Source organism: Panthera leo, chromosome D1, assembly GCF_018350215.1.
Source record: "Panthera leo isolate Ple1 chromosome D1, P.leo_Ple1_pat1.1, whole genome shotgun sequence".
Taxonomy (NCBI): domain Eukaryota; kingdom Metazoa; phylum Chordata; class Mammalia; order Carnivora; family Felidae; genus Panthera; species Panthera leo.
In genome coordinates, this window is record NC_056688.1 from 64401860 (window position 1) to 64427214 (window position 25355).

General features: G+C 42.4%; 1 protein-coding gene across 1 annotated transcript in view; it reads left to right on the forward strand.

Moving 5' to 3' along the window:
• SYT9 (synaptotagmin 9) overlaps positions 1-25355 on the forward strand; it is a 201939-nt gene that overhangs the window by 138906 nt on the left and 37678 nt on the right. The window contains exons 4-6 of the mRNA XM_042906776.1: positions 9840-9960; positions 11391-11562; positions 13649-13778. Coding sequence (XP_042762710.1) covers positions 9840-9960; positions 11391-11562; positions 13649-13778 — 423 coding nt within the window. The remainder of the gene's footprint in view (positions 1-9839; positions 9961-11390; positions 11563-13648; positions 13779-25355) is intronic.

Genomic DNA, 25355 nt, shown 5'->3' on the forward strand with positions numbered 1-25355 from the left:
ACCACTATCATGGTCCAAAATGAACAGATCAACTGATCCCGGGGCAGGGTGGGGGGAAAGGGAGTGGGGAGGGGCGGAAGACATTAAAAGAAAAGAAAGAATTCTAATTAATATGGATCATTGAGGACCAAGCAAGATCAAGGAAAACAAGATATCTAAATACCTTTTGGGAAAATTTCAGAAGGTGTAAGTACAAAATAAAAGTACAAAGAGACCATCTTAAAACCTCCTTGAGAGGGAAAAAAAAATCTACAAAAGAATGGCATCAAATGTTCATCCCAGCTAGAACATGAAGTGCTTGGAGACATTGTGACAATGTAAAATGATTCTAAGATAAAAGAATTTTAACCTAAATTCTATGCCCAGCCAACTTTCTTTTAAGAATTAGACCACAATAAAAATTATTTTTACTACCTGTGATCCCTCACTGGAAAAAAAAAAAAAAAGAAAAAAAGTTCTCAAGGACATACTCAAGTAAAATGAAAAATGTTTCTATAAAGGGGGGGATGTGGGTTTTAAGAAACTGCAGTGAGCAAAGAAATGGGAATATTTTAACTATATCTTAAATGTTTGTTAATTTGGCTGTGAAACATAATGGAATAGCAAAAAATAAAAATAAATAAAAAATAAAAAACACTTTTTAATTTTTATTTATTTTTTAAATGTATTTTAAAAGACAAAGCATTATTAATTAAATTCTGGAAGGAAGAAGACTTGGATACAAAGTCAACAAGCTTGATTTAATAGACACATGGGAATTTGGCCCCTGCAGATAGAGAATACACATTAAGCACATATAAGCACAACTGAATGAGACAGGATAGGACAGAATAACATAATATTTTAAATGGTTGAAATCATTAAGGCATATCCTGTGAACTCAAGGCCATAAAATTGGAAGACAAAAGTGTAGTCCTCTACAAAATGTGTCTTTTCAGAATTGTTAATGCCCATTATTAATTTATATACCATAAAACTAACCAATTTTAAGTGTACAAGTTTTGTCACAATTATACAGCCATGTAACTGCCACCATAATCGTGACATGGAATATTTCTCTCATCCCCAAAGATTTCCTGGTGCTCCTCTATGATCAGTTCCCTCCTCCCACCACCAGTCCCTAGTTTCCACTGATCACTTTGTGTCACTGTAATTTTGCTGTTCCCAGAGTTTCATATAAAGGGAATCATACATGTTGTCTTTTGTTGGAGATCCTTTCACTCAGCTTAATGCTTTTGTGATGTATTCGTGTTGTTTCTTTTATTAGTAGTTTTTTCCATTTGGTTGCCTACTGGCATTCCATTGTATGGATATACCTCATTTTGTTTGTCCATTCACCATTTGATGCTACATTTGGGTTTCTTTTCAGTTTGGGCTCACAACAGTTGCATACAAGTCTTTGGATGGAGGTGTGATTTTATTTCACTTAGGGAAATAACTAAATGTGAGATTTCTGGGTCATTTGGCATGTGTATGTGTAACCTAAGAGAGACTGCCAAACTGTTTTTCCCAAATGGTTTTAACATTTTGCATTTCCAGCAGAGCTTGAGAGGCAATTACTCTCCATCATGGGCAATAAGTCATATTGTCAGTCGTTCATTTTAGCTTATTCTTGTGGTTGTGTAGTGGTATCTTGCTATGGTTTAACATTCTTTTGAGGAAATGTCTGTTCAGATCTTTGCCCCTGTTTTTGTTAGGTTATTTCTCTAAGTTGTAGGAATTCTTTATATATTCTGGATGTAATTCCTTTATGGGCTGTATATTATACAAATATAATCCTTCAGCCTGTGGCTTAACCTTTGTCTTTCCTAAGAATGTGTTTGAAGAGCAAAAGTTTTTAACATTAATGAAGCAAACGGTATGAGTTTCTTTTATTATGTATTGTGCTTTTTGTGTCCATCTAAGGGATATTTATCTAACCCAAAGTCACAAACATTTTCTCCTATGCTTTCTTTTAGCACTTCCATAGTTTCAGTACTTACATGATCCATTTGCATGAAATCCTTTCCTATCATGTGAAGGAAAGGTCATGGTTCTTTTGTTGTTGTTGTTGTTGTTTCAAATAGATATCCAACTATTCCAGTACTGTTTGTTTAAAAGAGTATCTTTTCTTCATTAAATTATGTGCTCCCTTTCTAGAAAGTGATTTGACCATGTAAATGAGGGTCTAATTCTGGCCTCTTCATCCTGTTCCGTTCATCAGTATGTCTGTCCTTTTGTGAACACCTCCTCGATTACTGATTACTGTTGTTTTATTCTACACCTCATAGGTAGTGTTAAGTACTTCCATTTTGTTTCTTTTTTCCAAAATGATTTTGATTATTCTAGATTCTTTATATTTGCATATAAATTTTAGAATCAGTTTGTCAATATCTACAAAAGGTATGTTGAACTTTTGATTGGAATTACACTGAACTTATAGATTATGGAAGAATCAATATCTTAACAATGTTAATAAGTCTCTTGATGTATGAATGTGAAATATCTCTCTATTTATGTCTTCTCTAATTTTTCTCACCGTTGTTTTGTAGTTTTCAGTATACAGGTCTTGCACATGATTTGCTAAATTTATCTGTGAGTATAAATGTAAGTGTATTTTTAAATTTCAATACTTGTTTCATTTCTAGTATATAGAAATAATTTTGCTTTCATATTAGCCTTGTTGGCCTTGCTAAACTTGTTTTAGTAGTTTTTTATAGATTCCTAAGAATTTTCTCCATAAGTAATCATTGCACCTGCAAATAAAACAGTTTTACTTCTTCTTTTTTAAGGTGTGTATCTTTTATTTCTGTTTTCTTTCACTGGCTGGACCCTCTAGTACAATGTGAAACAGAAGTAGTGAGAGCAGATGTCCTAGCCTTGTTTCCTAACCTTAGGAGAGAAAATGTATAGTCTGTCATCAAGTTTAGCATTAACTATAGTTTTTTTATAAGTTATCTCTCTTTTTTTTAAGTTTATTTATTTATTTTGAGAGAGATAGAGAAGATAAGCAGGGCAGGAAGAGAGAGAGAGGGAGAGAGACAGAATCCCAAGCAGACCCCACACTGTGAGCGCAGAGCCCACAAACTGGAGCCATGAGATCATGACCCAAGCCAAAATCAAGAGCCAGACACCCAACCGACTGAGCAACCCAGGCGCCCCTACAGGTGTCTTTCTTAATAGAAGGAAGTCCACTTCTATTCCAGTTTTCTGAGAGCATCTATCCTGAATGGTATTGACTTTTTTCAAATGATTGTTTTCTGTCTGTTGATATGGTTTTTCCTTTTTAGTATGTTGATATGTTGATTTACTTTGATTAATATTTTCAGATGTTAAGCCAGACTTGCATTCCCAGGATAAATCCTACTCGTTCAGGATATATCTCCTATTTAATAGATTGCTGGGTTTAATTTGCTAAAATGTTATTGAAGATAATTGTGTCTGTGTCCATGAGGACAATAGTCTGTAGTTTTCTTATAATATCTGTCTAGTTTTAGTATCAAGATATTGCTGCCCTCATAAAATGAGCTGGGAAATGTTCTTCTCTTTTCTGGAAAAGCTTATATAGAATTGGTATTATTTTTTTCTTAAATGGGTTTGACTTTACTTTGCGAGAAGGTTTTTAATTGGGACTTCAATTTATTTAGTGATATAAAACAATTCAGGTTATCTATTTTTTTCTTTAGTTTGGTATGGTGGGTTTTTTTTTTGTCTTTCAAGCAAGTTGTTCATCTTCTCTAAGTTATCAAATCTATTGGGATAAAAATGATCATAACATTTCTTATTATTTTAATGTCTATAGTATCTGTATTGATATATCCATTTCCATTTGATATTTTATTTTCTATTGATAATTAATATTTTCTAATTTTTGTTTCTGGTCAGTCTTGCTAGGATATTGCTTTCATTGACTTTCTCTAAGTGTTTCCATTTTTTATATTTCATTGTTTTCTATGCTTATGTTATTTTCTTCCTTTTATCTGTGTTGTGTTTTATTTTCTCTTTTGTGTGTGTGTGTGTGTTCCTCACTTGAAACTCAGATCAGTGTTTTGAAATTATACCTCTGTTTGAATATAAACATTTAATGCTGTACATTTCCCTATAGTACTGCTTTGTCTGGGTCCTGCACATTTTGATATGTTGTATTTTCATTTTCATTCAGGTCAAATTAATGTTTAATACACCTTGTGGGGGGTTTTTATTTGACTTGTGGGTTATTTAGAAAATATTGTTTAATTCCCAAATATTGGGGGATTTTCCAGATATTATTGATTGAATTCTAGTTTAATTTTATTCTTATTTGGAACATATTTGGCATGATTTCAATCTTCTTGAATTTAATGAAAAAAAATTTTTATGGCCCAGAGCATAATTTATCTTGGTGGATGTTTTGTGTATACTTAAAAAGAATATTTTGTTGTTGTTAGATGGAGTATCAATGGGTAAAGTAAATGCCAATTAGGTCAAGTTTGTTGATATTATTGCTCAGGTCTTTTATATCCTTACTTCTTTTCTATTTGCCTGTTCAATCAATGACTGATAGAGCAGTGTTGAAGTCTCTAACTCTGCTTGTGGGCTTGCCTAGTTTCCCTCTTAATTCTCTCAGATTTGTTCAATAATTTTGAATTTTTGTTGGTAGATACATACACATTTAAGATTATGTCCCCTTGATGATCTGATCCTTCCTCCCTGGAACTATTCCTTGGTTTGAAATCTTCTTTGATATTAATATAGTCACTAAAATTTTCTTTTGATTAGTGTTTACATTGCCTAATTTTGAAAAATCTTTCAAAACCTATCTTTGTAATGATATTTTAAATGGGTTTCCTGTATACAGCATATATGGTTGGTCTTGGTTTACTATATCTATTAGTTATTTAGTGATTACTCTATTTGAAATATACATCTTTACATTATTTTACCTAATCTTTATTATTTCCTTTCTTCTGCTTACTTTGTTTTTATTTATTCTTTTTAATCTTCATTTATTTATTTTCTTCTGATTTCTTAGAGTGGAAACTGAGGTCATTGTTTTGAGACTTTCCTTCTTGCATAATATAAGCATTTTGGTGCTATAAATTTCCCCCCACATGCTGCTTTAGCTGCGTTTCACACATTTTGATGTGTCATGTTTTTATTTCAGTTAAGTTCAGAATACTTTCTCATTCCTCTTTTGATTTCTTCTTTGATCCATGGATTATTTATAAGTGTGATATTTAGTTCTAAAATATTTGGAGATTTTCCAGATATCTTTTTGCTGTTGATTTCTAATTCATTTCCATTGCAGCCAGAAAATGTACTTTGAATCTTCTCAGATTTAATTGAGACTCATTTTATGGCCTAGAACAGAATATAGTCTAGCTTGTTTGGTGTTATGGGTGCACTTGAAAAGATGTGTATTCTACTGCTGGTTGATAGAGTGTTATTGTAATGCCACTGGTTACACCAAGTCAGTTGTTAGTGTTGTTCAAGTATTCAAACCTCTGACTCTAACTTGTCTGTCCTCGCAATTCTATCAGCTTTTGCTTCATGTGTTTGAGAGTGTGTTATCTGGTGCATAAATATTTAGAATTGTTATGTGCTTTTGATGAATTGACCTCTTTATCATATCACTCTTTGTCCTGGTAATATTCATTGCTCTGACATATACCTTGTCTGATATTAATATAGTTCTCCAGATTTTTTTATTAGTGTTAGTATGGCATATCTTTTCTTACTCTTTTACTTTTAATTTACTTATATTTTATATTTAAAGTACTTTTTTTTGTAGAGACCATAAAACTGAGTCTTGCTATTTTATTGTCTCAATCTTTGCTTTTTATTTGGATGCCTAGATCACTTACATTTAATGTAATTATGGAAATAATAGGATTAAATTTACCATCTTGTTATTCATTTTCTATTTCTGTAAGGTTTGTCTCTTCTCGTAGTATTCTCTTTCCCTTTTTTTCTGTCTCCTTTTGGATTAATTTAATACTTTTAAAGCATCTATTTTATCTCCTTTTTTGGCATATTAGCTATAAATCCTTTTAATAGTCATTTCTTACAGGTTTATAGTGTTCATCTTTAAATGTTTAAGAAAGAAGGAGACAGAGCTGTCAGCGTAGAGTCCCACGTAGGGTTTGAACCCATGAACCATGAGATCATGACCTGAGCCAAAATCAAGAGTCGGATGCTCAACTGACTGACCACCCAGACATCCCCATAGTGTTCATCTTTAATATACACAGCCTAACTTAAAGTAATATTATACCATGTGTGCTACATATAGTATAAGAACCTTAGAACAATTCTAGTTTCATATCTTCCCAACAAATAACCCCAATAAAATGATAATTGCTCCATTTCAATATCAATTTTTCAATCCCAGAGAAGATTTGAAGTGGCCTTGCCTGGGTTCCATGATTATCCCTAAACAGATATGGACAGGGCCATGAATATTTGGTTAAACCTGAATTCCTGCAGCAGCCCTTCTAGATCTTCACAGAATTGGGAAGGAGCTCACCAAAAGAACCTAAGAAGAAGAATGCAAAGTGCACTAATTAGACAAAACTTACAGCTATCATAGACCACTACAGGCAAACATATCACATTACAGATTGGCAGGTAGAGAATTCTCACGCACTTGCTATAAATTCCCAGTATATTTTGCTAACAGTACTGAACGTGGCCACACAAAGCAGGAGCAAGTGAAGCATTTCTTTATATGACATTTTCCTTCCCCTTGTATCCCCCAGGGCACACAGCCACCAGTGACACTCTGTATTCTTGTCAAGCTGAAAAAGAAGCCAAATATTCCACCACCCTTTTATATTTGACTTTCATCAGCACTCTGGAAAAATTTTTACGAACAATATAAACACTTCTGTGTAAGGCAGTTTCTCAACCTTGAAACTATTGACATTTTGAACCTGATAATTCTTTGCAGTAAAAGGGGCTGCCCTGTGCATTGTAGGATGTTTACCAGCATCCCTGGACTCTACTCGCTAGATGTCAGTAACTGCCTCCCCAGTTATGACAATAAAAAATTTCTCCAGATAAGGCCAAATGTCCCCCAGGGGAACATTACTACTGTTGAGAACCATTGGTTTAAAGGGATGTTTGCAAACATAGGGATCTACAGTTTCTTGACCCCAAATCAGCACCAGCTGATAGGGGAAAAGCAGAATTAACATTATGTACCATCGACCCCTGTTCCATATCCCTGCAAGCCCATCTGCACTTAAGGGACCCTGTCTGTTGTTCCCACTGCAAAAACAGCTCCAGCGCCTGGAAAAGAGCAATGCCCAACCACCACCATCGCAGCCGATGTTAAAAGAATAAGTGAGTGAGTGGATGGATTGATGGATGAATGAAAAGAAAACTACAAAGATTATTCAGTGTCACTCTGGGGAAAGGAGTGACAACAGATACAGAAGAAAAGGGGATATTTTGTTCTTTCACTAAAAATATCTATATATTAATTTTATCATAATTTTTACTTTCATGATTTAGAAAATGTTAACTGTTTTATTTCTAAACACTTGAAAGTCTAATCAAACATTTTCTCTTTGATAACTATGTTTTTAATTTTCTGGCTTTTTTTTTTTAAGTACACATGTGGACTTTAGTTGACCTTTTGAATACTGTATCACCAAGTCCAAAGCTTGATTTCTTTTTCCTTAAACTTATGAGCAAAGAGCCATAATGTGAGTGATTTGTGAATGGGGTTTATGTTGGGAAGAAAATGTACTTAGCACAAAAGTAACCTGAGTCATCACATTCAGTTGTGTTCATTGGGCTTAAGGGCAGGGCTTGGAGTGCAGGCCCCATCACATCTTGAGCCCGACAGAGCTTGGGTGAGTGTGGACCTTCCAGAACTGTATGCTGAGAAAATGGGTGAGATGAAGCTTCATCGGCATGATTCTGGTTACTCCTGTTTTGCTTTGTCAAACTGAGATTTTCTGAGCAGGATGAGAGGAGGGGGTGGTGAGCTAGGTGCAGTGAATAACCTCCTGAGGGAGGAACAGGTGTTTGGGCCTTTCCACTTAAGGCAGACAGAATCCAAAGGGCAAAGGAATAGGGCAGGGAGTGTGGAAGGAAAAAGATAATTTGTGGGGACAGCTGTTGTTTCTGTTTCTCCTCTGCCACCAGCAGGAAGCTGGATCAGATCCTCCCTCTTCAGGGAAAGCAGACGCCTGTCCTGCAACAGGGAACCAGCAGCATGAAACTGTCCAGCGCCTGCCTGGTGTGCCACCACCCCACACTCCTATAGAGTTCTTGTCTCTCCCCCTCACTCTATCTGAGAGGGAAAGGCCCAGCCGCCTGGGTGTCTTGAGATCCAGGTTCCAGGAACCAGGAGAGCCTGGCTTGCAGAGTGAGGTCATTTATTTACACGATGCAAGTGATGCACAGAGATGCAGAGCAATCCATCTGCCTTAGCGACCAAACAGATTCCCTTCGCCTCATCCTCCTGCAGAAGCGGTCAAGGCAGGGAGGTTGGGCGAGGTGACCTTCCAGAACTGAATCTTTGCTTCTAAAAATAGAAGCATCTTTGGAGACTCGAGGAGGGGAGGGGAGTCTGTGGATGTTGAGGGCAAAACCCGGACTCCCCAGAGCATTGTCAGTATGAAACCGTATTAATTAGACACAGACACCCACCTCGATAACCTTAGGTATCAAAGAAATGGAAAGTAAATGAACTGGCTTTTTTTCCCCCTTTCTGGTAACTCCTTGGGCTATAAAGGAGAAAGAGAACCATGTCATCTGACCTATTTGAATGGCTACACACTGCCTGAGGAGATGTCTTCCCCAGCAAAGGGAAACGGTCTCCTTAGGGACACACTAAGAGAAGGCAAGAGCTACAGCTAAGTGGGAACCCCCAAGACCAGCAGTAGGGGGTCACACCCATTTCTCCCTGTGTAGAGACTACAGAGGGCTCTGTCTGAGGCTGGGCAGGGCCAGGCAAGTATCTGGGTGTGTCCAGGGCTGTGGAGGGCACGCATGAGGTCACGGGGTGGCACTCACAGCCTTCTGCAGGGTCCTTATCTAGAGCCACATAGTAGGGGCAAGGTGTTTCAGGATCCAGTGGAGCCGTGTGTTGGTCTACATACATAGTGCGTGTCCAGGTTGTGTGCAGTGCTCTGCTGGGTGGAGGGTTGTTGGCTGAGTGTGTATGTGTGCACCTGCATGCACTTGTGTGTGTTTTGGGATGGGGGTATTTGCAGGAGTGTGTGCAAGTATGACAGCAGTCCTGAGGGGACTGGGTAGGGGAGTGTGTAGGGCTGTAAGGGAAGGAGGCATACAGATGGTGGCTATTTGGAGGACTTTGCCCTCATGTGGGGCCTGTGGGGAAGACTATGGGGGAAGGGCTATAGGAAACAGGGAGAGGCTGTGTGGGGGTCTGTTGAGAGGCTGCAGGAGGCTGCGTGGGGCTGTGTGCAGAGCACGTCTGTGCCGTTGGTGGGGCTTTGCAGTCCTAAGGAGCACCTCTTTGGGTAGCTTTGTCCTGGGGGGGGCCTGGGGGATTGTGGTGGGAATATGAATGGAACCACATGGGAAATAGCCAAGGCTCTGGGGGCTTCATTCCTGGGGGCTGTGCGGGGCCGCAAGTGGCTAGATAGATAGAGGGTGGTGGAGGCCCTGGACGGCCTCCACAGCTTTGCCATCTGAGGACAGGCTATACTTCCTTAGGGTCTGGGGCTCCCAAAGTCCAGGCATTTGTTCTCCTCCTTGTGGTCGACGTGAAGCAGGAGATAGCAGGGATTCACAAGATGAGCTGAGGACCAGTGGTGTCCCTTCCAATGCTGTCCTGCAGCTGGTCCTTATGCGTGCCAGGCTGAGGACAGTTTCCAATGAGTCCGCTTGTGCTTTCTCAACAGGACAATGTGGATCTTGGAGAGCTGATGTTTTCCCTCTGCTACCTTCCAACTGCTGGCAGGCTGACCATCACTATTATAAAAGCGAGGAATTTAAAGGCAATGGACATAACAGGAGCATCAGGTGGGACATTCTCAAATTCAGACTTCCTCCCATGGTTCTAATGTAGTATTTATGAAGTCTCTAACAGAGTAATAAGGTGCATAAAACCAAACTACCTAGGTTTAATTCCTCTCCTAGACCTCATGGCTGTATGACTTTGGGCAAGTCACTTAACCTGTCTGAGCTTCGGATTCCCCATCTGTAAAATGAGGGTAATAATAGTATCTGGCTCATTGGGTTATAATAAGATTAAGTAAGTTAGTGCATATAATGTCATAAAACAGTACCTGGCACATATGAAATGCTACCTAATGGGAATAGTCATTATTCTCTTATACGTCTTCTTCACCATAGTTGTGAACTGGACCTACAGTTTACACATACTGACACAGCTTATCTAATTGGGTCTTTCTTCAGATACCAGTAATCACCATCTCAGGCCTATGGAAGATTGAAAACAATCATATATCCTCCTACAAGGCCTGTCAATGAACTATGCAGTTTGGTATTCTAAACATATTCTAAACCATAACAAGAAAGCCCTGATATGCAGGTCCTACTATACACATTCCCAAGCAACTTCTTCAGGGGCTCCCAAAATGTGGTCATAGAACACCCAGTCCATTGGCTGTTGATCACAGAAATCAATGGACATCAGATGCAGTATATTCTGCTTACTTACTGGCCTCCAGTATTTTTCCAAGATAAAAAAAGTTGTGGCCCCTTCTGGCCTTTCAGTGCCTCCTGGACAGTGTATGGGGAGTCAGGGAAACACGTGGTTGTGCAGGCAAGGAGAAAAAGAGAAGTCCCCATGGAGCAGAAGCATAGTGAGGTAGAACCAGAGAAGTCCCACCTGAAGCAGAGACCGAGCTTGTCACCTGTCACCCTTTGCCAAGGTCATGCCATAAGCAAGCTTTGTCCTTTCTCTGCTGTGCTGAACTGCTTCCCCCTTTGCAACCCGACTTCAGGCAGCTCTGGGGCTTGAAGTCCCTGTACTCCCCAAAGCTGTCCCTGTCGTCTAGGCATTCTATCTGTTCCTTTCCTAAAGACCTGATGTTTAGGAAGAGACTGTCTGGGGTGGTTCAGAGTCGGGGCCTTCAGCCTGTTTTTCCTGCCTTGGAAATACCTTTGCATCTCTCCCCATTGCAGCCAGGCAAGTCTGGAATTCTAGCTGGAACATTTTCTAATTTGGTAACAGATATTTTCACACTATTTTTAAATTCCACACACTTTGAGGAGACAGTGTCCTGTGCTTTTTCTTGAATGAATGTCTTAATTATCCTAACTGTAGTCACTGCCCAGGCATCTTATTAATTAAAATCCCCAAACTCCAGCCCACAGGCAGGTAAGGGAGTTCTGCATCCCGTAGTCCGTGGAACTCCACAGTGATGGAACTGCCCCCTACATCCACATTTATCCTCTCAGTACCCCCGCTTCTCATGGTTGTACAGATCCCTACGTGAAAGTGTCACTGATGTGTGATGGCCGACGACTGAAGAAGAGGAAAACATCCACCAAGAGGAACACTCTGAATCCCATTTACAACGAAGCCATAGTCTTTGACGTCCCTCCCGAGAACATTGACCAAATCCACTTGTCCATAGCCGTCATGGACTATGACCGGTGAGATACCTGGAGCTTTTTCTCAGGGCGGAAAATGTCTCTTGTGCCCAAGACAGGGAGGGAAGAGGGGGAGTGCAGCCACACGTTCTTAGCTGGTGTCCCAGGCTGCAGGAAATGAGTCAAATGGACACCCCGGGAAAGCTGACTGACAAGGAGTCGCCATTTTCCAAACCATGCTTTAGAGTTATATTACCCAAGTGCCTCTTTGCTCTCCACCTTTTTATTTCTTTCTCCTTCCCCATCCTCCCCTCCTCCCCACCTCATCCCCTTTCCATTCCTGCATACTCCCCAGAATCTCAGCTTGGAAAAACCTGGTTCTGCAGGTCTTAATCTTCTCCTGCGCAATCCTGCCTGGCCTTCGTGGGAAGATTCCACTCAAAATAGCAGAGTGATTACTTTAGCCACACCATCAACATTTCTAAATACATAACTCTGTTATTTTTCCCCTTCTCCAAGTGTGTTTAATAAAGATCATTTCCATCCACTTAAGTCTGAAAGCAAACAGAAATGTTCTCTTGAAAATGCTAGAATCAGTATGGATGACAGGGTACATTAAAATGTATAAGATGCTCGACTTTCTAATTAATACAGCACAGAAGAGATATTTATAGCCTGCATTGTAGCCAATTGTGTATTTAAAGGACAGATTTGAAAAACAGTCATTTTAATATGCAAAGGAAGTACCAACAGGGAATTAGACATGTTAAACCAGTCATTGGACTGAAATGCAGAGTCTCTTTTTAATTGGAAACCTCCCACGTGGTCTGGGCACAAGTATAAAAAAAAATCATTCTGACTTCTAATATAATCTTACAAATATTATTTGTAGCTGAAAATTTTCCCACATACCCCTGAAATGTCACTAAGGCAGCATCAGTGCCCTGAACACCCTTTCTAGCAGATGCCTAGGTGAAACAGAACTGTCTTCCAGCTCAGGGAACACATGGGTTGGCTCAGCTGCCCATGGGTGTGACAGCCCACATGGAGCAATAAACCTTATCTTGTCTTCTCTGGACGAAACACAACACCAGTAGTGTCAGGTCACAGGAGGGGACGTTGCCCACCAACCGTGGAAATCTAGGCCAGCTTTTTTCAAGCGATTGCCAAGATTCCCGCATCAACAAATCTGATTATATGAGCTCTGCTTCAATTCAATTCTCAGTAAACTCATGAATCTGCCTGGAAAAATCCATGGCAGAATTCATGGGGCTTCTGCACACAACTGATTTTAATGAGCACAGACTCAAATGTCCTTCACACTCCCCCACCCGTGTCTTGCCATTACTCCCTACATACAAATAGGAGAAAAATTACTCATCTTTGCAGGAAGGAAAACAACGGAAAGTCCATGAGCTCGGATCCTAAAGAGTTAAAGGATGGGTCATATCATTCTAGTTACACAGGCGACTTCTAACCAGAAACTGCTAAGGAGAAAGATTGCCCCAAGGCAGGCACCTACCCAGGGAAAGTTTCAGAAATATTAGCCCTAAAGTTAAAGGAGCTAAGTATCTTTCTACAGTAGGAAAATCAAGTTGGGTCAAAGAAGCAAAGGTGGGCTTGGAAGGAAGGAGGGGAGAGTGTGAGAACACACATTCCCTGAAGAGAGGGGTTGCAAGAAGACTCAGGAAGTATCCCCACCCTGCCCCCTTTGTAAGCTCCAGACTATGGCTGCCCTACCCAATACTTCTCTTTTACACATACTTGGTTGCCTCTTATAGGAATTTGAGCAGCCATTAATGCAAGGAACTCCTTTCAGATGGCCTCCTTTTCATTACATAGGTTTGAAGACCTGGAGGTCAGCCTCATTCTAGAACCAGAGTTGTCATCCCTAGCATGCATCAGGAACAAGCTAAGCCATGCCAGTGTTACAAAAGCTCAGGTGTGTGACAGCTAACCTCTGCTCTTCCTCTCTGTGCCACCAAGTACTATCTTGGATCCCAAGTTCTATTGGCTTTTAAGCTTGTCCTGTAGTTTTAAATTAAGGAATGAAAAGAACCACCCTTTGCCTAATTCCTCTCAGTTTGAGTAGTTGTTGCTCTTACATACCAAAATTTTAAGAAAAAGTTATTGTGGGCCGTTTTCACAGTGTAGGTCATAATGAGATCATCGGCGTGTGTCAAGTAGGCAACGAAGCTGAGAGGCTGGGCAGAGACCACTGGAGTGAGATGTTGTCGTATCCTCGGAAGCCCATTGCACACTGGCATTCCCTGGTGGAGGTAAGACCCTACTCCCACATGCTCCACTTTGTGGAAGAATAAATGCTTTACTGTTGAAATGCAGAAGACACCAAGAGGGTGAGTGTACCGGGGTCTACAGTCACTGATGGGTTTCTCTGGTTGCCTTTTCTGAGGCCGTTGGAAATTGCATTCAGTCTGAGGTTGAGTCTGTGCTCCCCATCTGTCTAGTGGGTTTTGGACATTGATCACTCATCCCTCACTTTGATTGTCTTCAAGAATGACTAAGATTCTCTGATTCCATGTCATGGCTTTGGGTTGACATTTGGAAGGTGTCTACAGGATCCGGATGAGTGTGGAATTTCAGGTCGCCATAGAGTGACTTATGTGTAGCATCAGAAAGAACCTGAGACTAGGAGAGAGGAGGCCTGGATTCCAGGACTGGCTGTAGCATTAACCTGTGATTCTGGACAAGCTGTTTAATATCAGATTCAACTACATGTGATAAAAATGGACAAAACAACAAATGAAATAGAAATGTATATCTCTCTTACATAAAAAAGGTCCAGAAGAAGGCAGCCTAGTGGCTCTGTGATTACAGTAGAGAACTAGACTTCTGTCTTTCTGCTTCACTGTCCCAGTGTGGGGTTTTTTTGAGGTCACCTCATTGAACAACATGGCTGCTAAGCTCCAACATATCTTTTCAGGTCATCCAAAGGTAGAAAGAGGCAAGATCCAAAAGCACACACATTCTCTTTCAAAGGATTTTCTTTGATGTCTCATGTGACACATCTACTTATATTTAACTTAGTCACAGAGTTTAGTCGCATGGACACATGTGGGAAATGTATTCTTTTACTGGGTGTAAATAGTCCCAACTAAAAACCGGGGTTTGTGTGCAGGGAAGAAGAGATGAATGAATACTTGCATCCAGTGGGCCATCATTCTGCTTCACACCTTCATTCATTCATTTACCACCCCCCCCATCATTTACTTCTCATTCATGCTTCCCCCATCCATCGTTGCTCATTGACACCCTCTCTTATTTATGTACTAACTCATTCTTTCAAAAACAAATTGCATTTACAAATTTGCAAAATGCAAATTGCATTGCAAAAATAAATTGCGTTTATCACCTGTGAGAGTCAATTGCCGTATTAGGTAAAGAGAATAGATGTGAATAAGAAACCATCCTGTGAAGAGCTTGTAGACCACAAAAGAGACAGAAGAAGGCATGCAAACTAACCACTAAAATGCACAGTCATGAGCTTTAACATCCATATCAGGTGCTACAGGAGCACAAAGGTGGCAGGTGAGACTGTCCAGGAAGGCATTTTCCCTCCTGCTCTTGGTTAAGTGATGGGGAAGTGAGCCCCTGGAAAACGGGACTCCAGGGAGCATGGGTTCCAGGCAGAGAACTTTCCTCTTATTCTTCCAGTACAGGCAGCTCTACTCCCATCAAAGCCATCCTGAGAGGCCAAGACAAAACCTCAGTCGTGTGGGTTCCGTTGCCATCAAGATTCAGGAGAGTCGGGTTGAGGCAGACCTGGGGAGGCAGGGGGCCCTGGGGAGGAAGGGACAGTCTTCCTTTGTTGGAGATGGTGCCTGACGGAGAAGACCGGCATAGAACCTATGGACTGATTCTAAGCTTCAGGGCCTGGGGTGTATTCAAGCAGCACCTAAGGCCCCCTAATTTATAGGTCCCCAAGGATATCTCTGCCCCTGGGCCAGTGAAGTTAAGACTCGTTCTTTTCTGGACTCAAAATTAATCCCTGAGGGAGACCCACGGCCCCCTGAATCACCTGAGAAGTAGCTGCAAGTCATATGCTAACCCAACTTCCCCTCACTTCTTCAGCTCCTGGGGGGAGCCCTCAAAGGAGTCCATGTGAGGGCTCATTATACTGCCTGAGTCTGTCAGTACCAGTGACCATCAGAGCAGTGGTAATAGACTTTTTGTACCCTTCAGTCACAGCTGACTTTAATTCTTGTTTGTAATCAGGAGTGTCACAGAATGTCACAGAGCTCTCTGCCTCTCAGGTCCCAGGATGGGAAAGGAGTAGAGTTTAGGGATGTGGTGTGGGGCTGAGACAGGAGCCCCTGTTTGGTGCACAGCAGCTCCTTCTCAGTGCCCTTGCCGGGGAGTGAGGACAGGTAGTGTATTGTGCACGGGACCCTGAGTGGCGGTGCATGCATGGTACCCAACGGGAAGCATGGAATGCGGGCCTTGGAGGCTTCTTTTCACTCCTGAGGAAAAAGCACTGTCTGACTTTGCTCGCTTGGGAGATGGTCCCTAAACCCTGGGCACTTGACTTTTTGCAAATAAGGGTATGATAGCCATGTAAGTGAGAAATCAGTGTTTTTAGGGTTAAACCACCGAAACTTGGGAGTCGTGTGTTGCAGCAGCTAGAATGACTTCAGCTGGTACAACAGTGGTCTCTTAACTGCTGCCCCAGAATGACGTGCCTGCACACCTTGTGAGGGGCAAGTGAAGAGGGGGCCATCTCTGCCCCGTTGCTTCCTGTCTCTCTGAAGTATGCGCCCAGGACCCCACATCCATCCCAAGAGTGGAAGCGGTACTTTCCCTTTTAAAAATAAACGTGCAGCCAACAGAATCGGGGCACTGGTACCAGATGAGATGAAAAGCAGGATTGGAGAGGTCATTGCGCTTTGCTGACAGCTGTAAGGAAGGAGGGAACTGGACTCAGAGCCGTTGGTCAGAGGCACTCACTGTGGAGTTGGATGGACCTAGAGTCAGATCCCAATGCTGCCACTCACAAGTTGTTCTTCCCTTTCTGAATCTCAGTTTTCTCCTCTGCAAAGTGGCCCCTAACAGCACCTGTCTCCCAAGGGTGGTTGTGAGGATCAGACAGTGAAGACACAGTGGCTGTAGACGCTCAGGGAGGTTCTCTGTTACGGTCAGTACTATGTATGCCCCGCATGGTGAGGGGCTGCCGTGTGTCCTCATGGAACCCTCAGCCATCATGTTTGCCATGGAGGGTAAAAGGAAGGCTGGAAATCCCACCCCCTGCACCCTCAGATGGGGGGAAGGGGCTAGACATAGATGCATGCCCTTAAGTTCTGATTCTTCTCCTCTCCTCTTACACTGTCTGAGAACCTTTAGATTTTCTGTGTAAAAGCAAAAACGGCAATTAAGTCCCAGTTCTGTGTGTGTTTGTGTATGTGTGCGTGTGTGTGTGTGTACATAAGCATGTGTGTATACGTGAATGAGAGAAAGGCAGAGAGAGATTATGGGGTAGTTAGGATTTAGTATAAAGGGAGTCTGGCCTGGCAGAAGCTCTTCACCGCTGGGGGCTGAGGGACCAGGTTAAGACTGAACCCTGAACCCTGCAGAGATTTGGCAGCCGGCTCGGGCGGGGCTGCATCCAACACACCCTGACCTTGCCAGGGCAGGTGGCAGATGGAGTCTTCAAAGGCAATGAGTTCAGAAATCCATTTCTCTCTCAGGGTTTCTGGATGGCTTCACTGCACACTCAAAGGTCAGCCAATACAGCTCCCTTCACTCTCCATGATGTTAAAGGCTTGGGAAGCTGTGCAGACTCCCCTAGAGCCAGCTGCCTGGGACTCGGGGACAGGAATATCCCTTCCAGGGGGCCTCAGGAGGTAGTAGAACTCTTGGAGCTCCCACTACAGCCCCCCCCCCCTTTGATATCCTGGAGAAGATGGTGTTGGCCTGGTCACAGCCCAGCACCCTTCCCACCCTTCTGTAGTGGAGCTGGCCTACATCATGAACCCCGGTGAGAATAATAAAAATAGTTTCAGGTTTTCATCACTTTCCCCCTGTAGTGCTGCATAACCTCTGCATTAACAAGCAGTGAACTGGTGTAATGGGAAGACCGGACACAGACACCATTTGGTTAAATAAAATGTTACTTCTCTAAAAGAGAGAAGAGAGAATATCCAATCAGAATGTATAGTGAAGATCAGCGACATTATCCTGGGCGGCGATACAAGATTCTAAACCCCAGAGTCCTATTCACGTTGTGCTTAGGGGTGGATAAGTCTCCTCTCTCTAAGCTCAGCCTTTCCTATGTGTGTGTATATACAAGGGGGTTCTGCACCCACTTGGTCTGGTGGTCCGCAGGGCCACCTCACTGAGCCCAGTGCCCCCTACAACTCAAGAGTTATGCAGTTCCTGGCATAACTGAGGGACAAGTGAGGCCCAGTATGACCAGAGTACTCACCTACCACCCTCTGGAACCTCTTGAAGGTGTAAGCTTACAGCTGTAGAACGACAGCAAGCATCAGTTATCCAGACGTCACTGGGAGTTACAGGACCAGGCTGTTGAAACCAGTTCTAGATAGTGGCCATCAAGTGCCCCGCAGAACCTGCCTGAAGTCTGCGAGGTACACACATTCCCGGGAGAAGGCATCCGATTGCTCCGGTTGGGTTAGGTGTCTTCCCCCGCCCCAGGGGTCATTGCAGTGTGAGCCAGTGCTCCTTCCAGCTTCCTGAGAAGGGCCCAGGCAGGACGGAGACATTGACGCAGGCGAAACGCAGTGCTACCCAGATTTTTAAGTGAGGGACTCAGAGGCTTTAGCACTTTGGGGAAATTGTTATTTACAAGAGACTGAAGAAACAAAAGTGATTCTCCACAACGGGGAGGGGTTGGCTAGAAAGAACCAAGCAGGCGATGAGGTTCCCATCAGAGGACTTGGCGTCTATTGCAGGACGTGGGCCCAGGTGAGGACTAGACTACCAGAGAAGGAAACTGAGACTGGGTAGGGGAAAGTGTGGAGTGAAGGACGGGACAGGGAGAGCCCTGGAAAGTGCTGCCACACAGAAGCAGGATGTACCTGAGGTGCCTACAGCACCCCCATTGCTGGTCTTTGGAAATACCGTGAATTCAGTTCTGATAAGTAAGGGATGAACTGAGGCTGGCGATCACATGCTTTGCCCTGTGAAGGGGTAGCCCAAAAACTGGGTCATTGAGCTGAGCATGAGCCTAATGTGTGTGTCAGCAGATAGTGATGGAGGAAATGAGGAGTCTGTACCTGGAGGGCCACATGCTATCACAGTATCTTCTGCATGTGGTGACACACACACCCCCCCCACCCCTCCGAATATGATCCAACAGAAGATCTCAGTGCCTCAGACAACAAAATGCTTGGCCTGGATGGGAACCGAGAGAACCAGAAGCACTTGAAGTACATTAAAGTAGTGTAAGAAAATGTAAATTTCTTTATTATCTAAAATGAATACCATCCTGGTAAAGAACAGGAAGGGGAAAAAAATTGATCTTGCTAATTAATGATTTCTGGTCTTTTCTAGGTTATCTTGGTTTCTCTGGGATAAATATTTAGTCAAATATAATGCTTAAATTCTCTACCAGAGCTATTTCCCTTCTTTCTGGAAGTCTCCTCTCCTTCCTCCTTCCTAAGCTGCCATCCAGGTGTGGGGAAGCCTAAAGGCCTTGTGACAGGAGTGGACTGCATGCTTTCACCTGACAGGGGACATTTTCCTTCTTGTCTCTGGCCATCAGATGCCACACTGTCTCTGCCTGCGCTGAGGATCCCTGCTGATGTAACTTGCTACCTGTCCTCACAGAACAAGCCCAAGCCAGGCCTGATTACTCTGTGGGAGCTCGGCCCCTTTGAGGCTGGCCAAACCTGAATGTGGCTGTTGCCAGCCCTGAGGATCTCTGAGGTCTGACAGCAGCTCTCACTTGATGCCTGGCCTAGGAGGTTTTTGCACCCCTTGGTACGGGGTCACTTCCCCACTTGCTGGAACCCCTGGAACCCTGTCAGCCAATAGTCCCCTCCTTTCCACACCCTCCAAACATCAGAGACACATAGGAGCTTCAGGGGACTTGATGACAGTACAGACGCCCTCTGCATGTCCATTGAGTTACATGGCCTTTTTTTTTTTTTTTTTAAGATTTTATTTTTAAGTAGGTTCCATGCCCAACATGGCGCTCGAACTTACAACCTCAAGATCAAGAGTCACACTGTCTACCCACTGAGCCAGCCAGGTGCCCCACATGGCCATTTCTACGTTGTTCCTCTGGCCTCATGTTGGTAGAGAGACACATCCACCTTCAGCTTCCTCCTCAATCCACCTGAAACTTGGGATTTTAGGCCTGAGGGGTGAAACCAGGGCCTCACAGGAGATCCTGTCTTCCCCTCTCCCTGTCTCTTCTGCCAAAGCTCTCTACTTCCTCCTCCCAGCTGGAAGAATCTTCTGTAACTGAACTAATGTGAGTTTGCTCCTTGGTGAGTTACAGGTAGATACCACACCAGGGGGAGTTTTCACAGAAAGGAAACTTTGTTTGCAGCCAGTAAGGAGATCATAGGGAATAACTTCCAAAGTCATGACCACCCCCCATCCCAAGCAAGGATGAGTAGGTTCTTTTTATTTAGAGTTTAGGATGAGTATTCAGAAAGGGGAGCTCTGTCACCACTTGTGAAGGCGGGCCACAAGGTTGTGTAGGTGTACTTAGAAAACATGCCTATACATTCATCCTATGTCATGTTGAAGAAGCTTGTGCTCCATTTAAGGCTGATACTGTGACATTATAATGAAGCAGAGGTAACTGTCGACACGGGTATGCTCTGAGAGCAGGTATAAACTGACTGGGGTTTGGGGCTCCTTCTCTTGGGTAAGGAGGGCGGGGCCTTGCTTACTTTTGAACCCGCGCTGGGAGTTTTACCACTGGTTGTCTCTGATAGGGTGAGGCTATTTCCTGGCCTGGTGGAGACTAGTGATTTTTACATTCCCTTTGTTCCCTTAAAATCCTTAACTACTGAGGTTTTTGCATTTCTTTGTAATTCTAATATCTCTTAGGATGTTCTTCTAGAAGTGTGCTCCTGCTACTAGAGCCAGGTAAGGCACAGATGAGGGAAACTAGCTGGGTACCTAGAATGACTTCTCTTAAGTCACTAAAGCTATATCTCATCTTTCTTTTTGGGGAAACCCCTAACTCTTTCTATTACACTTACTTTATACATAACATGACTCCTCTCTACTTATGCCTTATGTTCAGATCTCTACGGTTTCCTCTCAACATGCAAAGGGAACATTTGGAATTTAGATGTATCTCTTTTCCCTGAACAAGGCCTGGCTTTCCAGACTCTTATTTCATGAGGGACTGGCTGATAATTGACCTTGTGTTATTTGCCCTTGGCTTATAGCAGTCTATGGCATTAATTCATTGCATGGAACAACATGATTTGCAGAGAATGGAAATACTATCCCTCTTACATAGGTATTGAATTAGTATTGATGAACGAATGAAAGAATGAATGAATGAGGCATATTGTGATGGCATTTGGTTTCCTTTAGTTCTAAAGTTCCACAGTTTTCGATGGAGTTCAAAGTACAAGTCAGTTCAAGGAAAGATGTAAAAGGTCCTGACACAGAACTTGCAGGGGGCTGTTCAAATGGAGATGGCCCTAATTTATTTAGCTGTACATTTTGATTGACTGTTTTCCATTTAGAAGGAGGATATGAGAAGAGGCCATTTCCTCACTTTGTTCCCATTGTTTAAAAAATCAAATTCAACTGAGTAAATTGAAAGATCTTACATGCTTTATACAGTAATTCATGAATTGAGCAGCCTCCCGTCTGGCAGATAGAAAGGAGCTCTGAAGAGCTGTACAAAATGAAAGCCTTCTGTAGGCAGAAGGAGGTGAATGAAGCAGGAAGTTGCTCTAGCAAAGAGTGGATTGTTTCAGATAAGATAACCTTCCTCTGGGGGAAAATAGGGGTCAGGCAGAATACCTCACTAGTGCTACTGACCAGATAAGTCCAGATTGATTGGTTACGGGTCACATTCCTGGGAGAGGCTGAACTGCAGGTAGGCTAGGTATTAAGTCCTTGTTTGATGATGCGGGATGTTTGCACAAGTGACTCCATTTGAGCCTGTTGCTTTTCTTTCTTTCTTTCTTTCTTTCTTTCTTTCTTTCTTTCTTTCTTTCTTTCTTTCTTTCATCACAAACTGCATCTGGTGATGATAGCTTTGCATTTTGAGTGAAAGTGAAAAATATTCAGAACAGTAAAGAGACACCTTGTTAAATCTTGAAGGACCCCCCTGAGCTGACATAGGTGGCCGGGTTCTAGAGTATTTTAGTGTCTTCTTTTGTAAGAGACAGAGGAAGCAGAAACAGCACCGAGATGTCTGTGGTGAAGGGTAGACAGCTGCACCCTGAATGAGAACCGATCAGGAGGGACAAGGACATTAATCCATAAGTTAGTTTTCTCAACAGGGAAACACTTTAGCAGCAGTTTTACACAATGTAATGATTCACTCCACCTACGTGCGACAATAAAAAATAAAAAAAATAGAAGAAAATGATTTTTTGGATAAAATAAAGGACTCTTAGTTGAAATTTTTTTTGGAAAAAATTAACTATTTTTATCGGTGAGATTTAGCATGCCAGTATCCATAAACACCTGCAGTACCACTGAAGCAAAACCAATTGCAAAGAACATAAAGATATGCTATATGTTTGGGATCTGAAGAACGTTAACAAACCTTTTGGAATCTGTGCCAATTGTTACAAGTGACCAGAGTGCCGTTTGGACAAGTAGGCACGGTTAGTGTTAATGAGGCATTGTATTTCCAGCTGGTGGAAGAAATGGTCAGCAAACAAAGCCAAGAGCACTCAGTATTTCTCAAGCAGTCTTCTTTCTTGTATTGAATTAGTTATCAAAAAAAAAAAGACCCTAAGCATTTTTTCATCTTTAGCTGGGATGCAAAACCAGTGGTTCTTCTGAGTATCTGTAAAGCTGGTGATCATATAAAACATGGAAACATTTGGGGCAACGCTAGAGTTATAAGAGATAATAACAGTGTGTTAGAAAATAACATTTCTGCCTGAACAAAAAGTCAATTGCATCTTGACTCTCCTCTCTCTCACAAATGACCTCGCCCCAGCAGTCTCTGCCCTGGAGCACACCTGCGGCACACTTGAATAGCAATTAAATAAAAAGTGGTTAACAACGGGCTTGAGGCTTCAGCAATCTCCATCTCCAGGAGTGGCATTCAGAGGTGACAGTTTATACAGTGGGCCAATGGGCCAATTCTTCCCCCATAGATGAAATGCACCAGAAGAGTTCCGGCCAGCCTCGGAAGGAGCCACACCCCTAGGTGGTATCTAGGGGTAAGAGGGAACTTGGGGGGTTGATGGGCCTGGAGCAAGAGTGGTGCATCTTGGCAGAGGAGGGGGATGTCTGGAAGGCCACTGCTCCTGGAAATGAGTCTTTTGGGAGATGTGCCTATTGACTGCGGCCTCCCAAATATCACCAGAACAACCTGTTAATAGGGCAAAGCTGAGTTTATTGCTTGCCTGCTACGGAACGGGGGAGCTTGGTTAGGATTCTGTAAAGATCATGAGGTGATAATTTAGGTGAGGATTGTGAGACCAGCAAGGTGAGGATTGTGAGACCAAAATTCAAAGAGTTTGGGGGCATAAACTTGTCTTTTGATACTAAAGAAGAATTCGATGGTCTTGAGAATTCCCTGTAATAAGCAATGATGTTATTTACAACTTTTATCTCTCGTGGCAAGACTCTCCAGAATAGTAAAGTTGTGTTAATGAAGACAGTAGAATAGTTACAGTCAAGTTGACGTAGAGTGTGTTCTGTAGACAGCTGTGTTGGGGTAGATGGCTTTAGTTCTCACATCCCAAGAACAAGAAGCAAGAGAGCTGACAAGGATTTTGCCCAGTTCTGCAGGTGCCCACAGACAGTGTGAGTGTTAATTAGTTGCCTCCCCAGCATCAGACCTTCTTTTTGATGGCTCTGATTGGGGATTCTAGGGAGCGTAGCTCCCTCCTTGGCTTCGGTGATGAAACTATGACCTGGTCCGAGGCTAAACCACTCAAACCATCCATGGGGGATTAGCACTGCATAAGCTGATTCAGTTGGAGAAGATTATACAACATTTGGTGTGAATGTTTGGACAAAGATGCTGTCTCTTTCCTGTTGGATGTAAACAAAGAAGCGTATACCCCAGGAGCAGCTGTGGCCCTTTTAAATCTGTAGAAGATCCGGGCATGGGGTGAGGCCAACCCCATGGATGGCAGAATAGAGAAAGAAAAAGAATCTAGACCCTTGATCAAGCGGCTGGATCAAGCCACTCCTGAACATAGTGTTACCTCTGTGGATATGTCAGCATATAAATTCCCTTTGCTATGTAAGCAATATGAGGTAGGATTTCTGTTGTTTAAAACAAATATATTTTCTAGGACACTGGTAAGCATCCACTCCTGACCCATTTGGTGTTCCTTTGGAGTGAAGAGAACCATTCCCAAAGTTGCCACGAGATCCACTCTTCTGTTTTGCCCACTATGGTATGTCCAGTATCTAACAAAGTACATGGCACATGATAGACGTTCAGTGAAATTTTCCTAAGAAAACATTGTCAATGTTTGATTGCTTAGCTCACATGTTGAAACAGTCATGGCCAGAAGAGAGACTTTCTGCTCTTAATGACATGCAAATGCTGTATAAAGTGAGGGGGAAATCTGCTTTCCTGTTGTATTTGTATCTTATTTTGCAAAGGGAAATTCAAACCCTGCATGAACCTGCAGGACCTGTGGGCAGCTCTCTAGCTTATGGTGGCTCCCTTGGGTTGATAAAGACACAGTTCCTCAGCAATGAAGATCAGTCACATGCCTGTCATTTCCTGTTGATGTCCCCTACCGTGTACTACAGTTCTGTTTAGAATGAAAATAAAAATCTATATTCTTTTAATAGCGATATTTTAGCAGCTCTAAATTATCTTTTAGTCCTATTCTTATAATTTTATTTTTATTTATGAGCTAAAGCTCACAGGCTAAAGCCTATAATCAATAGTGGTAGAGTTACATATTTTCTCCCATTTTAAATCAAATTCAGAACATGAAATGTGATGACATTGATGATTGAAATGCTTAAAAATGTTATAAGGAAACGGGGAAAAATCACAAAGCAATTACAAAGTGCAATTTTAACTTGTAGGTTTAGGGAGTACCACCGTGAGTTGTGCTCAGATTATCAAAAGAGAAGCAGCTATAAATGAGGGTTAGGAAAACAAAGATGTACTTTTTTTTTTTCTCCCCACGTAGCTGAGGATCTGAGTGGAGAGTGCTTAAATACTATACATACCGACAGTAAATGTCCAGATTTAGAAGGTTTACTAGAAAAGATCATAAAACCAATCAAGAAAATGCCATCCAAAGAGATCAAATTGATTCAAGTTAAGCAGTGTAAACATTCTGAATTTTCCTTCGTGTCATTAATGCTTAATGAAGTCTCTGAAGGAGGCATGGAGATGTGGATTCAGAGTGCTGTTTTAGTTGTGGCTTATCTACATTCTCTCTTTGTTGCCTGGAATCACAGTCACACTGAGGAACAGAGCTGAATTGGAACAGGCAACACCTACTCACAAGGAGAAGATGGGCAGGGAGCCCACGGAGTCCATAGCTAAGATATCAAGGTAGAGCATCAGGTACTCCCTTCTTAGTTCTGGAAGCTTCCATCTAGGGGTAGTGAGTGGAGCCCTCCAGTGGCAGTGACTGTAGCTGCAGATTCAACCTCTAACAAAGAAGCCAAGAGTGCAGGGATCAGGGCGGGCTTCTGTTTAGAGAGAATAATGGCAGAGGTCTTCATGGCAAACC